This window comes from Urocitellus parryii, chromosome 1 (genome assembly GCF_045843805.1).
Source record: "Urocitellus parryii isolate mUroPar1 chromosome 1, mUroPar1.hap1, whole genome shotgun sequence".
Taxonomy (NCBI): domain Eukaryota; kingdom Metazoa; phylum Chordata; class Mammalia; order Rodentia; family Sciuridae; genus Urocitellus; species Urocitellus parryii.
The window spans coordinates 228,607,336-228,620,373 of record NC_135531.1 but is presented as its reverse complement, the minus strand read 5'-3'; the positions used below and the strand labels follow the sequence as shown (position 1 = coordinate 228,620,373).

Below are 13,038 nucleotides of genomic sequence, written 5' to 3'. Positions count from 1 at the left end.
ATACTTAACGATAATATCGTGAAATCGTCAAGCAAAAAATGGACCATACATAGTTCTATATGCTGTTACCTACAATATTACAAGTTACTGGACTTCAATACACAAACCAAAGGCAGTGAAACTAAATATTAATTTTACTGTAAACATTTTAACAAAGTAAAATTTCAATAAGAACCCAATTAACCTGTATAGCACAGTTTTTAAAATAAAAGTCACGGAAACAAAAACAAGCTGATATCAGCGAATTACTCAAAAGTAACCTTTTAGGATAAATTGTATGGTCAGCATACCTCTACCATTTACATCTATACTAGAAACAAAACAATGATATTAATTCTTTATAAGTTCCTAAATCATCAAAGATTCAATTATATGCATTATATTAATCTTATTAAATCAATAAAGCATAGAAATTTATAAAAATTTCAAAGAATAAATATTAAAACTAAGTTCCTAGATGCAATACATGTGTCTTATGTATCTGCATAAGGCACAGTATACCTGCTTTGCATACAGTTGGTATTCATTAATTGTGTGGGAAAAGAAAGAAAAGGAATATTTGACTATAGCTATCATTTCATTCCCTAAACATTTTGGCTATTCAAAGTTTTACCCAGTTTAATTTTATCATCTCTGTTAATAGGGTCAACTTTATATACTTTGTATACTCTGGTAATTTTATCTTTTGTTTAGCTATTTTGTGTATATACAGAGAGGGATAAATATTTTCAAAACAATGGAATAAGATAAACTTAGCATCTTAGATATGATAAATAAGAAGCTACCCCACTACTTTGTAACAGAAGCTCTCATATGAACAGCAAAAAAAAAAAAAAAAAAAAAAATCACCACTACCTCTATGAATTCTTCAAATCTAATCCAACAACATATATCAAAGTAATATAAATTTTGCAACATGAATGCAAATAAAACTAAAGAAGCTGCCTACAAATACCAAAATCTATTTTCTAAGAACCTAAAGCTGGAAAATAGGGTAAAGGGGCTAAACATTTTGCTTGATCCAAGATATAAACATGTTTTCACCCATAAATAACTGAAAATAAATTTTCAGAAAGCAACTGTACCAAAAAGTTTGGTGTTTTATTTATAAATGGAAACTATTATTTAAAGAGAGAAGGCAAGTAGATTGACACAAATCTATATAACCATGTTATTTTACTAGTTAGGAATTCTAGAGTATCATGGATCATAGATAATGTTAAAGAACAAAATGGCCAGCTGCCCATCTCACCCATTAAACTCTCAGAATATACAATATCACTGATTTTAGAGCACTGTCTATGTGTACAAGCTTAAATAATTACATTTAAAGCATGACATGGGAAAAGAAATCACTAGTAAGAGTGCCAAAAGTGAAAATCCCTAGTTGGGTGGCCTGGCAATGGATCTACAAATCACCTTATGAAGGTGTCATTCTAGAAAATAAACTCTATAACTGTCTTCAGAAGTATGAATCATAAACATTTTATCCACACAAAACACAAAGCCTACTCTTGGTTTGGATAATACTAATTAAAGCCTTTTATTGTGAGCACCTATCAACAAAAGATAAAGTCTAAAATGACAACTTCTTTCCCCTCCTCTCTTTCCCAAGGTAAAGCAAGTAAATATCCCCACCCCTTGCTCTTGAGCATGTATAAAAGGGAGATTTAAACATTTTAATCATGGTTCTGACAACAGATATTTAAAATATCTGTAGTATTTTTAAAAAGAAAAGTTGTGGGCTGGGGATGTGGCTCAAGCGGTAGCGCGCTCGCCTGGCATGCGTGCGGCCCGGGTTCGATCCTCAGCACCACATACCAACAAAGATGTTGTGTCCGCCGAGAACTAAAAAAAAAAAAAAGAAAAGTTGTTTTCAAACAATTAAAAAACATTTTCATCTTTTATTAATTTTTCTTCAGTTGACCTAAAATGTTTTAGACTAAAAACTACTTTAGGTCGCAATTTCAAGTTCGGGGGTGGGGAAGGAGGCCTGTGCCCTCTCCTTTGAGTCCAGGCAGAAACAGGTGGCGGAGCTGGCCAGGTGGCAGCTGAGGGAAAGGCGTTCTCGTCAGCGAGGTCTCAAGGAAACTGTGACATGTGTTCTGGGTAGGGTTTGAGGTTTTGGAACCTTTTCTAAAAGGGACAGAGAGCACCCTGCTGCATTTCCTAATCATGGGCTGGTGTGTTGGAGTGAGCTGGTCATGATGCAGAAGGTCCTCAAGTGCAGTAGCCTGGCCCTGGCTCTTGCCCTCATCCTGGTTTTGGAATCTCCAGTCCAAGGTTATCCTATGCGGAGAGCCAGGGACCAGTGGGTACGCTGCAGTCCTGACAGTAATTCTGCAAACTGCATCGATGAAAAGGGACCCCTGTTCAACCTTCCTCCAGGAGAATCTAACAGGATCCTCCCTGCAAGGACTGACCCTTTTCCAATGAAAAGATTCCAGAACTTGAATGATGTTTTCCCCCTTTCTGAGGACTATTCTGGATCAGGCTCTGGGTCTGGTTCTGGATCTGGATCAGGATCTGGAAGCAGCTCTGGAAATGGTTTCCAAAATGAAATGGAACAGGAATACCAACCAGTTGCTGAAAATGATGCTTTCTATTACAACTTCAGGTCTTTCGAGAGCAATCAGCCCTCAGACAACCACAACTTGTGTCAAGAAGGATTAGAAGAGGATTTCATTATATAAAAATGAGGGTTTCCCCACCTTGATGCCAGACGATGTATTCAGTGTATTTTGTGTACCATGGTTAAATGATCAGTCTTGGGACAAAGAGTTTTATGGAAATTTTAAAACATCTGATAAAGAACCTTAAACTTTATCACCTTTATTTCTCATGAATTCTTAAAGGATTATGCTTTAATGCTGTTATGAGTCTTATTTTTCTGAAAAATATCTTCTTTTTTGGCACTGGGTATCACACATGAAAGGCAACTACTTTACCACTAAGCTACATCCCAGCCTAATACTTGCATTTTTTTGGTTATCTTGTTCAACCAATATCATTATGAAATGAACTAGACTCCCATTACATGAAGTTACTTTAAAGAAAAATAATTATACTGTTTTTAAAAAAATTCAGTCTGTGAAGCAAATTGATAGGCAATATTTCATACCTCAATCTTCAGGGCACCTGACTCTGATTATGAATTATAGATCTATCCCTTTTATTATGGGAAAAAAAGATGAAACAGTACATTTATAGAGTGGGTATTTGACACAGAGTACAGTGTTAAGGATGGTATTGTACTGTTACTGTTGGGTGTGTTGCAAAGCTAGAGGACATTGTTCAGCTGAAGTGTGATTGTTATGATTAAAAACTTAGGACCCCAGTTAAAGCACAGTTGTGCTTCTCAGTATCGCATCCTGCTTTACCTTTTACCACTGGATATCTTCATTTTCAAATGTTATTCTATTAAAGCAGAAGTATAACCAAAAAAAAATAAAAATAAAAACTACTTTAATAGTAAATAAAATTTCATGATTCACCCACCCTATCCATTTTCAACTTCTACTACCAAAAGAACTCCCTGATGTGAAATGCTGTTTCAAACATGCCTTAGGGAAGGCACAGGCTTAGAATAATCACAGAAGATCAGGCTAAGAATTTCTGAAAAAGAGGTTGGTAAGAAGTAGAAGTGGGCTGGGCTGTGGCTCAGCAGTAGAACGCTTGCCTACCAAGCATGAGGCACTGGGTTCAATCCCGGGCACCACATAAAAAAATAAACAAATAAAATAAAGGTACTGCGCCCATCTACAACTGAAAAAATATTTTAAAAAGAAAAGAAATGGAAGTTGGGGGAGAAAGTTGTCCAATACTATCAAGAATCAAGTTATTGGTATTATTAGGACACCACAAGTAAACTTTATGCTTAAGACACACTGGTAATTATATGTGGTTCTTGAAATAAAGGCCACTGCCTATCAAGTTCTACTTGGCTTTACACATCACCCTTTCTACTTCACCTCACTCACACCCTCCTCAACCCTCCACAACCCTCCATTCCCTGCACTCCAGCCACACTGGCCTTCATCCAATTTCTGAATACTCCACAATCCTTCCTGCCCTGAGACTCATTTATGTTATTTTCTTTGCCTAGAGCAATCTTCTTGTTTCATCATATCTCAGCTCAAACATTACTTCTTCAGGTAGAACCAGGTTTTTGGATACGTAACCTGCACAGTTCACAGAACCAACACTTAAAAGGGCCCCATGCTTGTAAAGTGTTCTGCTGTCCACCTAGGAAGTCTTAGTAATTTTTTTGAACAAGAGGTCTTAAATTTTCATCTTGCACTGGGCACTAAAAATTATGTAGCTGGTCCCATGCCCACAAAGTTTTCACTGACCTCCCTGAATGGTCCAAATACTCCCTTTACACAAACACATACACCACTTCATACCACTTATCTCAGTCAACATTTTTGCGATATGAGTGATGGTTTATCTCCACCACCAGAAAATAAGCACTGTGAATTCAGCTTTCATGTCTTGAGTTTTACTTACCATTTCATCCCCATAACCTAGCATTAGTAAATACTGACTGAATAAATGTTCATTTTTATTATTTTTCCCATTTAGGCTGGGAATGAAGAAGGGAAGAAAAAAATATTGCAAGGCAAAACATAAAAAGCAAAATAAACTTTAACCAGACAACTTTAATACTACAACCAACAATACAAGTTTAAAAATGTTGAACAGCTGTCTAAAAACAGTTGGAACTTAAGATCTCAATTTATTTAACTTCCTATTTTATTTTTTGGTCTAATTTCTTGATATTATATATGGCGCGCGCGCACACGCGCGCACACACACACACACACACACACACACACACACACATATATATACTCAGGAATTAGCAATCATTTAATTTCTAAATGTATTTGGGCCCGCAGGCGCAAATACTTTATTAATAGGGACACGGAATTTTTAAAAATGGTGAACCCTAGGTTAGAGTCATAGGATAAAGAAAACAGTACACTGGGGTGGTTTGTCATGCTAAAAGGGTCTTAACTATAAGGCTTAGGAGTGGTCCAACAATAATATCTAATGAAAACTATACATTTGCTTCAAAACACCAGTTTTAGGGTTAGAAATGCATTACCAATTTATAGATAATTTCTTCCTGTACTTCAAAGGATTGTCTTGTATACTATAGGGTACACAAACTCCATACTAATTTGGAGAATACTGATCTAATTAAATAACGATTTATTCAGAGTAAGGAACCAGTCATTATATACTCAACAACAAGGAAAAACACTCCTCTCTCCTGATAAAACTTATCTTTGTTGACCAAGGGAAAAACTGGGGGAAAAGAATACACAAGAATTAGTGAGGAGGGGCTAGGGATCCCTGAGGACCTACCTCCCTAACAAAAAGATCTTTTTATCAACCAGAGTATAACAAATTTCACACACACACTCAATATTTTCTCAACTTTGTGATTTTGCTGAAATTATCCCCCAGAATACTCCTTTCCAGCCACATAACCAAATCCTACACCTTTTTAAGACCAAGTTTAAATGCCACTTCCGTCAAGAAGGTTTTTATAATGAATCTAATTTCTCCTTTATCTATACTAGTCCATAGCAGTTTGTACTTGTCTTATGCCATATATTATTTTCTACTCTATCATATTGTTGTTGATTTCTTATCTCTTTTTCTAGGAGGTAAATTCCTAGAATGTGAACATTTCTATACTCCTGAAGTTATTTATTAATATCTTTGCTTCTCAACTGCTCAAACTAAAGATGGGATTTAAATTATAATATATGCCAAAATGTGAAATCTGAATTAATCAACATTTAATGTTTTATCTAATCATCACTTAAAGCTAACATCTTTATTGCAAGAATTCCAAATTAAAATTTCCTACCTTTCAGAAATTAATTCATTTCGGATACAGAAAACTACCAATACTTTCTATGCCAAAACAGTAACTTACTCTAAGATACTATCAGTGACCTATATTAATTCACTCTTTAAAATCTTTTATCCAAGTAAGTAAATTCTTAAAATTTTCAAAGAAACTTTCTATATTCTTAAAAGTATTTATGTTAAGGAGACAAAGTAAAATTAAAAAGAGGGGACACATACTCTTTGACTTCTGAAAATCATAAGACAAAATAAATAACATATAAATTTTTGGAAATGCACACATGAAAAGGCAACACCCACAACCTAAAACACACATATTTCTCATTCCTTTTTTTTCCACATGAAAACATCTGCTTTATTTGAAAACAGTATCAGAAAAAAAAAGATTATATTCAAAAATATGGGCAGATTCCCCAACACTAGCAATTACAAAACTGGGACTATGACTTACAAATGTTGTTTATTCCGTGGTTTAAGTAATCTACAAGTAAGTACAAGTTGTTTTTATTACAAAAATAGGTCTAAATGTGTGCTAGTACAAATGCAAAGCAGTAAAAACTACATATTGATTTCAGGAAATACTGTCTCCTTCCTTTTAATTGTCTTTAGGCCTATTTTTTAAGCTTCAATAATAATACAATAAAGATGTTACTACTATATAATTTTTAGTAAAATAACTGCTAGTTAATAAATTTATATATGTATATCCCCCAGCATGTCTGAAAGACTATATATATATATATATATTGCTTGCAATATACTCCTTTGTATCCAGTTAGAGGATAAGTCATTCTGATAGCAGATGATCAATCTATCCCATTCAATCCAGGGTATTCACAGTATGAAAGTGCTATGACCTAATATACAAGTCTAGATTCAAAGTCTATTTCTTGATGATCTAATCTAAGAGGATAAGAGAAGGGCCATGAAAAGAGGTGCCCTCTGTTGTTGGCTTTTTTTTAAGTTCTGCATTTTTAATGTACAACATGACTCCTCTGGCATATGAATGTAGGTGAAGACATAATTTGTAGAATAATAGGCACTAATATTACATGCTGCTTCAGTTCTGTCATTTTTCCAATCCATCAAATTGATTAATGCTATAATAACTCTACACAAACCTATCATTTGTGCACTAATGAAGTCAAACTCAGTTTATCCTTAGGCAACTAGATTCTAGAAGCTCATAGATGTCATCTCTTTAACCTAGCAAGACTATTTAGACATTGTTACATAAAAAGAATAAGAAACACGTGTAGCCTATCTCTAAATTTAGATGGCTTTCTGCCAAAGGTGTAAATGCAAATACTACTTTAATATAACAAAATGCTCAAAGAGCATTTGGCAGCTCTTAAACATGGACAAGTTACTGCGAGACACATAAGAAAAGGAAATAAATTTGCTAATTTCACATAGTTACTATACTGATGATCTTGGGGATATCAACACAGATAATAACTCTAAAACCCACCAAGTTTTAGGCAATTATAATATGAAGGCACCATTTAAAATACATTTTCAAGATGTTTAGGCTTAAAGTATCATATAGGACCATCAAAACTGGAATTTTAGGAACTATGTATTAGGTTTGACAATTCCACCTGCAAACTACAGTAGAAATCAAAGATAACATTATGTTACAGATAATAATAATCATGAAATGATTAAATAATAATGCTAAAACTACTGTTTCGAAGCTACTGAGAGGTTTAAAGATATTATACAGGATGCTTAAGAAAAAGTGACTTTTCCCACAAAAGGAGTTCTCCCATCACCTCAACAATAAGAGATCAGTTTGTGTCAGAAATTGGCTCATGTTGAAGATTGGAGAAGTGCAAGGTCATTTCCATAAACCTATAAAACAGGCAGGCAGTCTTATGTAGCACAGTGGTAAGGCAACTTAATATACTGCAAGTAAGTGCAGATTCAAAGACAAAAGACTACATTAGGTTAAAAAGGGGGGGTGGGTTCCCTCAAGCAAGAAGGTGACAGTCTAAGACAGTCTAGAGAAGCGTAATTGAAAAGGATTCCTGCCTCTGAAAGAAGATTTTTCTGGAAGAAGATTTAGATTAGACCTATTCCCTTGGTTACAAGTTATTCTAAGTCCTTAAGAAAAAGAAATTTGTTGGCTGACATCAGAGGCCACTGTAAAGCCATTATTGCTGGTTATATATAAATACATATAGTATATAATACATAGTTCTCATTTCAGAAAGTAAATGTAGCCATTCAATATATATTCACTGCATGCCATGTGCCACACACCATTCTAAGTGCCAAAGACACAATTTATAAAGAAAACCAACAACTGCCCTTAAGGAACTTACAATTTAGAGACCTATCTCCCCATGTTACATTTATAAATGTAACATGGGGAGATAGGTTAAAAACTCTTAACAGATACAGTAGTCTGTCTCATTAGGACAATAAATATTATCAGCATACCTATAAAAAGGCTTGATTCTGTTTGGAGTACACATTACATAAGAACAAAGAAAAATATATACAACAGAGCACAATCTCCAAAATATCAAATGAATGTCAATTTACTGGCAAGTAACTCAAATAATATTACACAAATCACTCATCAATACCTCCAACCACCCATTCATTTAGAACAAATAATAAGCAAAAGATTAGAATGACCCAAAGCAAGTTACATTAACAAATGATGTAGCAGAATTAATAACCAGGAGAGATGGGTCCTAACACCCTGCCCCTCTGGAAGCAGAAGACACAAAGAATATAGACTGAAAATGTAGGAAACTATCAGAGGGCAGAACTTCCTCCTCACAATCCAAATTGGGTCCAAATAAAACTAGATAAGAATGAGGATCCATCTCCTTATGATCAAACACTTCCTAGACTTCTACCTAGACAGGTCATAATGATGATGAGAAAAGCATTTAGGATTCCTCAAGACTCATTACAGCTTATTTACAGAATATATAAAGAACTATGACCCAATGAAAAAAAGACAATATAATCCATTTTTTTTAGTTGGGCAAAGAATATGAATAGACATTTCTCCAAAGAAGCTACCTGAATGCTAACAAGCACAGGAAAGATCTCCAACATCATTACTCATTAGGGAAATGGAAATAAAAATCAAACACACAATGACATACCACTTCACACCCATAAGAAAGACTAAAATCAACCACACAAATAATAACAAATGTTTAGAGGATGTGGAGAAATCTGAACTCTGTATTGCTGGTCAGACCATAAAAAGTTCTCAGAATGAAAAACAGAATTATTATACAACTCAGCAATTCCACTCTTGTGTGGAAACACATCCACACAAAGACATACATGAATGTTCATAGCACTCTTAGCAACAATAGTCAAAAAGAAGAAGCAACCAAAATGTTAAGTCAACTGCTGAATGTATCAACAAAACATGACATCCATACAATGGAATACTATTTCACAAAGCAACTACATGCTACAAAAATGAACAAACTACAAGCATGATACATGTTACAACATAAAAGAACTTCAAAAACATTATGCCCATAAAAAAGCCAACAACAAAAAATATATATATTGTATGATTTCATTTATATGACATATCCAGAATAGGCAAATTTACAGAAACAGAAAGGAAAGTACTAGTTGACCCAAGCTAGAAATGGAAATTGGGGGTGGTGGAGTTGGGTGATTATAAATGGCCAAGGGATTTCTTCTGGAGGTGTTGGAAATCTAAAATCAGATTGTGGAAACAGATAACAATGTAAATAAACTAAAAGAAAACATTAAATAATACAATGAAGGTTAAATAAATTACACCTGGATAAAGTCAAGATAAAAAGAACATTCTGCAATTATAATAGTGAAGTGCTGGACACACAGGAACTACAACAACCTCATAATGTAGACCCTATTATTATCTCTATTTTATAATGAGAAAACTGAGATACAAGTTATTCAACAGAAGTCAGTGGTAACAAATGACAGGACTTAAATTTAAGTAGTCTACCTCCAGGATCAGTGAACATACACCTAAACCCAACAAACAGATTCTTGGGTCATCATTATTACAATTAAAGCAATTAAAATCACCTTCCAACAGTAGTTTTTCAGTCCTCGCTGTATAAGAATCACCTGAGGAACTTAGTAAAGTTATATATTCCCACCAAACCCAAAACTCAGAGACTCTGATACTGTAGAGATCAGGACAGAGAATCATACTACAACAAGCACTCCTAGTAAATTTGATACAGATGGTCTTTGAACCACATACATTGGTGCGGGTATGAGGGTTACAGATAGCACTTGAAATAAGATTTAAGTTCTTTTCATTTCTTTCATTCATTTGGCTCAAAGAAAGTAGTAGTGAGTATCTGTATAGATTAATTTTATTCAAAAGGTTTTTGACTCTTATTTGTGAATATGGCTTAAAGGTGTGTTTAAAACATACTTTAGAAATAGGTTGCAATTTTGTAATCTTCAAGATTAAACTTTTAAGATTAATGAACTGTGGCCACAAAGATTTTAGAACCAAAGTGGTTAAATGACAGTTTTTTAATATTAAATATAATCAATAAGCAAGGTAAAAATAATTAAATAATTATGAGATTTGAACATGAGCCATCTAAACCTATTTAAGTGTAACTAGAAATCAATTTCAACATGATATTCAAGGATCAATTTAATAATACTGACAAACTTTGGAGGTTAACAGGATCAGGAAAACAAATTCATAGTATTAATAAGCCAATAACTCAGGCCAAAGCTAAATTTAATATCTTCCATTCTTTTTTTTAAAAAAGTATGAATGTCATGTCCTCAAATGGTTATGTTTAGATTTTACTTCAGTATAAAAAGGACCTAGATTGGTCAGTGCAGTGGTACACACCCATAATCCCAGAGACTTGGGACACTGAGGCAGAAATATCACAGGTGTAAGGTCAGCCTGATCAAATTATTGAAACCCTGTCTCAAAACAAAAAATAAAAAAGGCTGGGGAAAGCTGGGATTTTGGCTCAGTGGTAGAGTGCTTGATTGGCATGTGTGAGGCACTGGGTTCAATCCTCAGTGCCACATAAAAATAAAAGATATTGGGTCCCTATAAAACTAAAAAATAATTTTTTAAAAAAAGGCTGGGGATGTAGCTCATCAACTGATTATCTCAGTTAATAGGTAAGAACCTTGAAGCTAGGTCTTAAAATCGGAATTCTCTTTTTTTAAATGGAAACCTGTAATTCAAAAAAGAAGTAGTTCAGACACCATGTCTGAGCTCTCTCAGAAGTCAAAAATAGTATGAAATCAATAGTGGAACTATACAAATACAGCTGGTTAAGATTAAAAGTACAACATCCAGTCAAAAAGAGATTAAAAGAAAACCAACCCGACACAACTACAATACTCTTAACCTTCAAGGTGCAACAGTTCTATGGTTCTCTGAATCTAATCCTAGAGAATAGAAAACAGATATCTCCAAACATTACAGAGCTCTTGATAAATCATCTTTCATACATTTGACTCTATTGGGTTTTGAACTCCCATTTCTACCCCAAATACAGATAGCAGAATCACATCTGTTACATACTCACATTTTTACATAATGGCATATTAGTGACTGTCTTAATCTGCTACCTTTCCTAACCCCTACATGGCAGATGAACAGCAGTCCCCCTGCCTTCCACAGGGACCATACAGGAAAGCAGGTAGAGGGAGGGGGCAGTCACATAGGCAGATTTGGCAGGGTGCCCCACTCCTCAGCTATAGACCAGCCAGACTTAGTTAAACTTCATAAATTTCATCACTGATCTTCAACAGCCCCATGGCACATTGGGCAAATATTCTCACAGATGAGAGATTAAAGCAGAGCACAGCAGTCAAGGTGCCCCAACAAAAAAAAAAAAAAAGAAAACAGATATCTCTCAAATTAAGAAGCAGTTCTCCCCACTACTGAAAACCAAATACAATAATTGTAATAACAGCCATTGTTAAGTATCTACTATCTCAGTGTTCCAAATACTTTACATACATACTTGTTATCTAACCTCAAGCTAGGTAACAAAAAACTATTCCTCTTCCCTTACCTCTCAGGCTAATATGAAAGAAATGATCCCCTATAGAGAATCTGACTTGTTATTTATAATTTGACTTGTCATTTATTCCTTCATAAATACATAGACAGGAGTGGAAAATTCTCTAAGATTCCCCCTAAAAATTTTAAAGACATTTAACTGAACAAACAGGTTATTAAATGTACAAAATGTACTGTGACTATAATGATACAGACAAAGATGAATGTCAAACTGTCATTATACTCTAGGAGCTAATTATGTTGAGTGGGTGAGAGGCAAGAAAAAGAGGTGGGAAGAAAGGATGACAACCATTTACAACACAAATCAGTTAATACAGGTAGTACAGGGGAAATTTTAGGTCTTGGAGACAGATATACATGAGTTCTTCCAGTTCTAAACTTATTATCTGAATGACCTTGGCAAAGTTGCTTAACCTCTTCTTACCTCAATCACCTCACTATGAAGGAAGGAAATATTTTCTAAAGTTATTGAAAGAATAAAATCAGATAAACTATGTAAGTGACCTATATAGTCTCTAGCTCACAGAAATTAACATAAACAATGGACCTATAGGGGCTTGAAGAAATAACTATGTCCACCTGAAGATGACAGGAATGCATTCCTATGAGGATATGAAATCTGAATTGGGTCCAAAAAATAATTGGAATAATCAGATAGGAGGTAATGGGTAGGGACAAGAGTTAAGATGTTTACCAAAATCCTAACACCCCTAATTCACTTTTAGGAATTAAATGCTCAGCAGAGGGTTCCTGAATTAGTTGTCTCTAGAGATTTCTACAAAACATACCACTTGATACTGAAATTATCTATTTCAATAGATATATCCTACACAAGAATCTATGTTCATCAAAGGCAAGAATTGTGATACTTGTTTTTGTAGACCAAACACCTGGCCAACTACCTACCACAAATCAGGTATTCAATAAATATATTTTCTAGAAAATACAAGCAGTTTTTTGCTCTCTAAAGCCTAAAACAATCTTAACCTTCAAAAAAACTGCTCTAACTCTGAAAATAAAAACAGTGAAACAAATTAGGAAACAACAGTATCTCAACAACTAAATTCAACAGTATAAACTCAAGGATTCACTTT

General features: G+C 34.3%; 2 protein-coding genes across 2 annotated transcripts in view; one reads left to right on the top strand and one right to left on the bottom strand.

Annotated features, from left to right (window-relative positions):
* Positions 1–13,038, bottom strand: part of Mtx2 (metaxin 2) — a 54,024-nt gene that overhangs the window by 31,665 nt on the left and 9,321 nt on the right. The gene's annotated exons all lie outside the window — the stretch shown is intronic.
* On the top strand, positions 2,194–2,716 carry LOC113194543 (serglycin). Its single transcript, XM_026405631.2, has one exon. It carries the CDS (start codon positions 2,205–2,207, stop codon positions 2,691–2,693), a length of 489 nt encoding a protein of 162 aa, XP_026261416.2. The 5' UTR covers positions 2,194–2,204; the 3' UTR covers positions 2,694–2,716.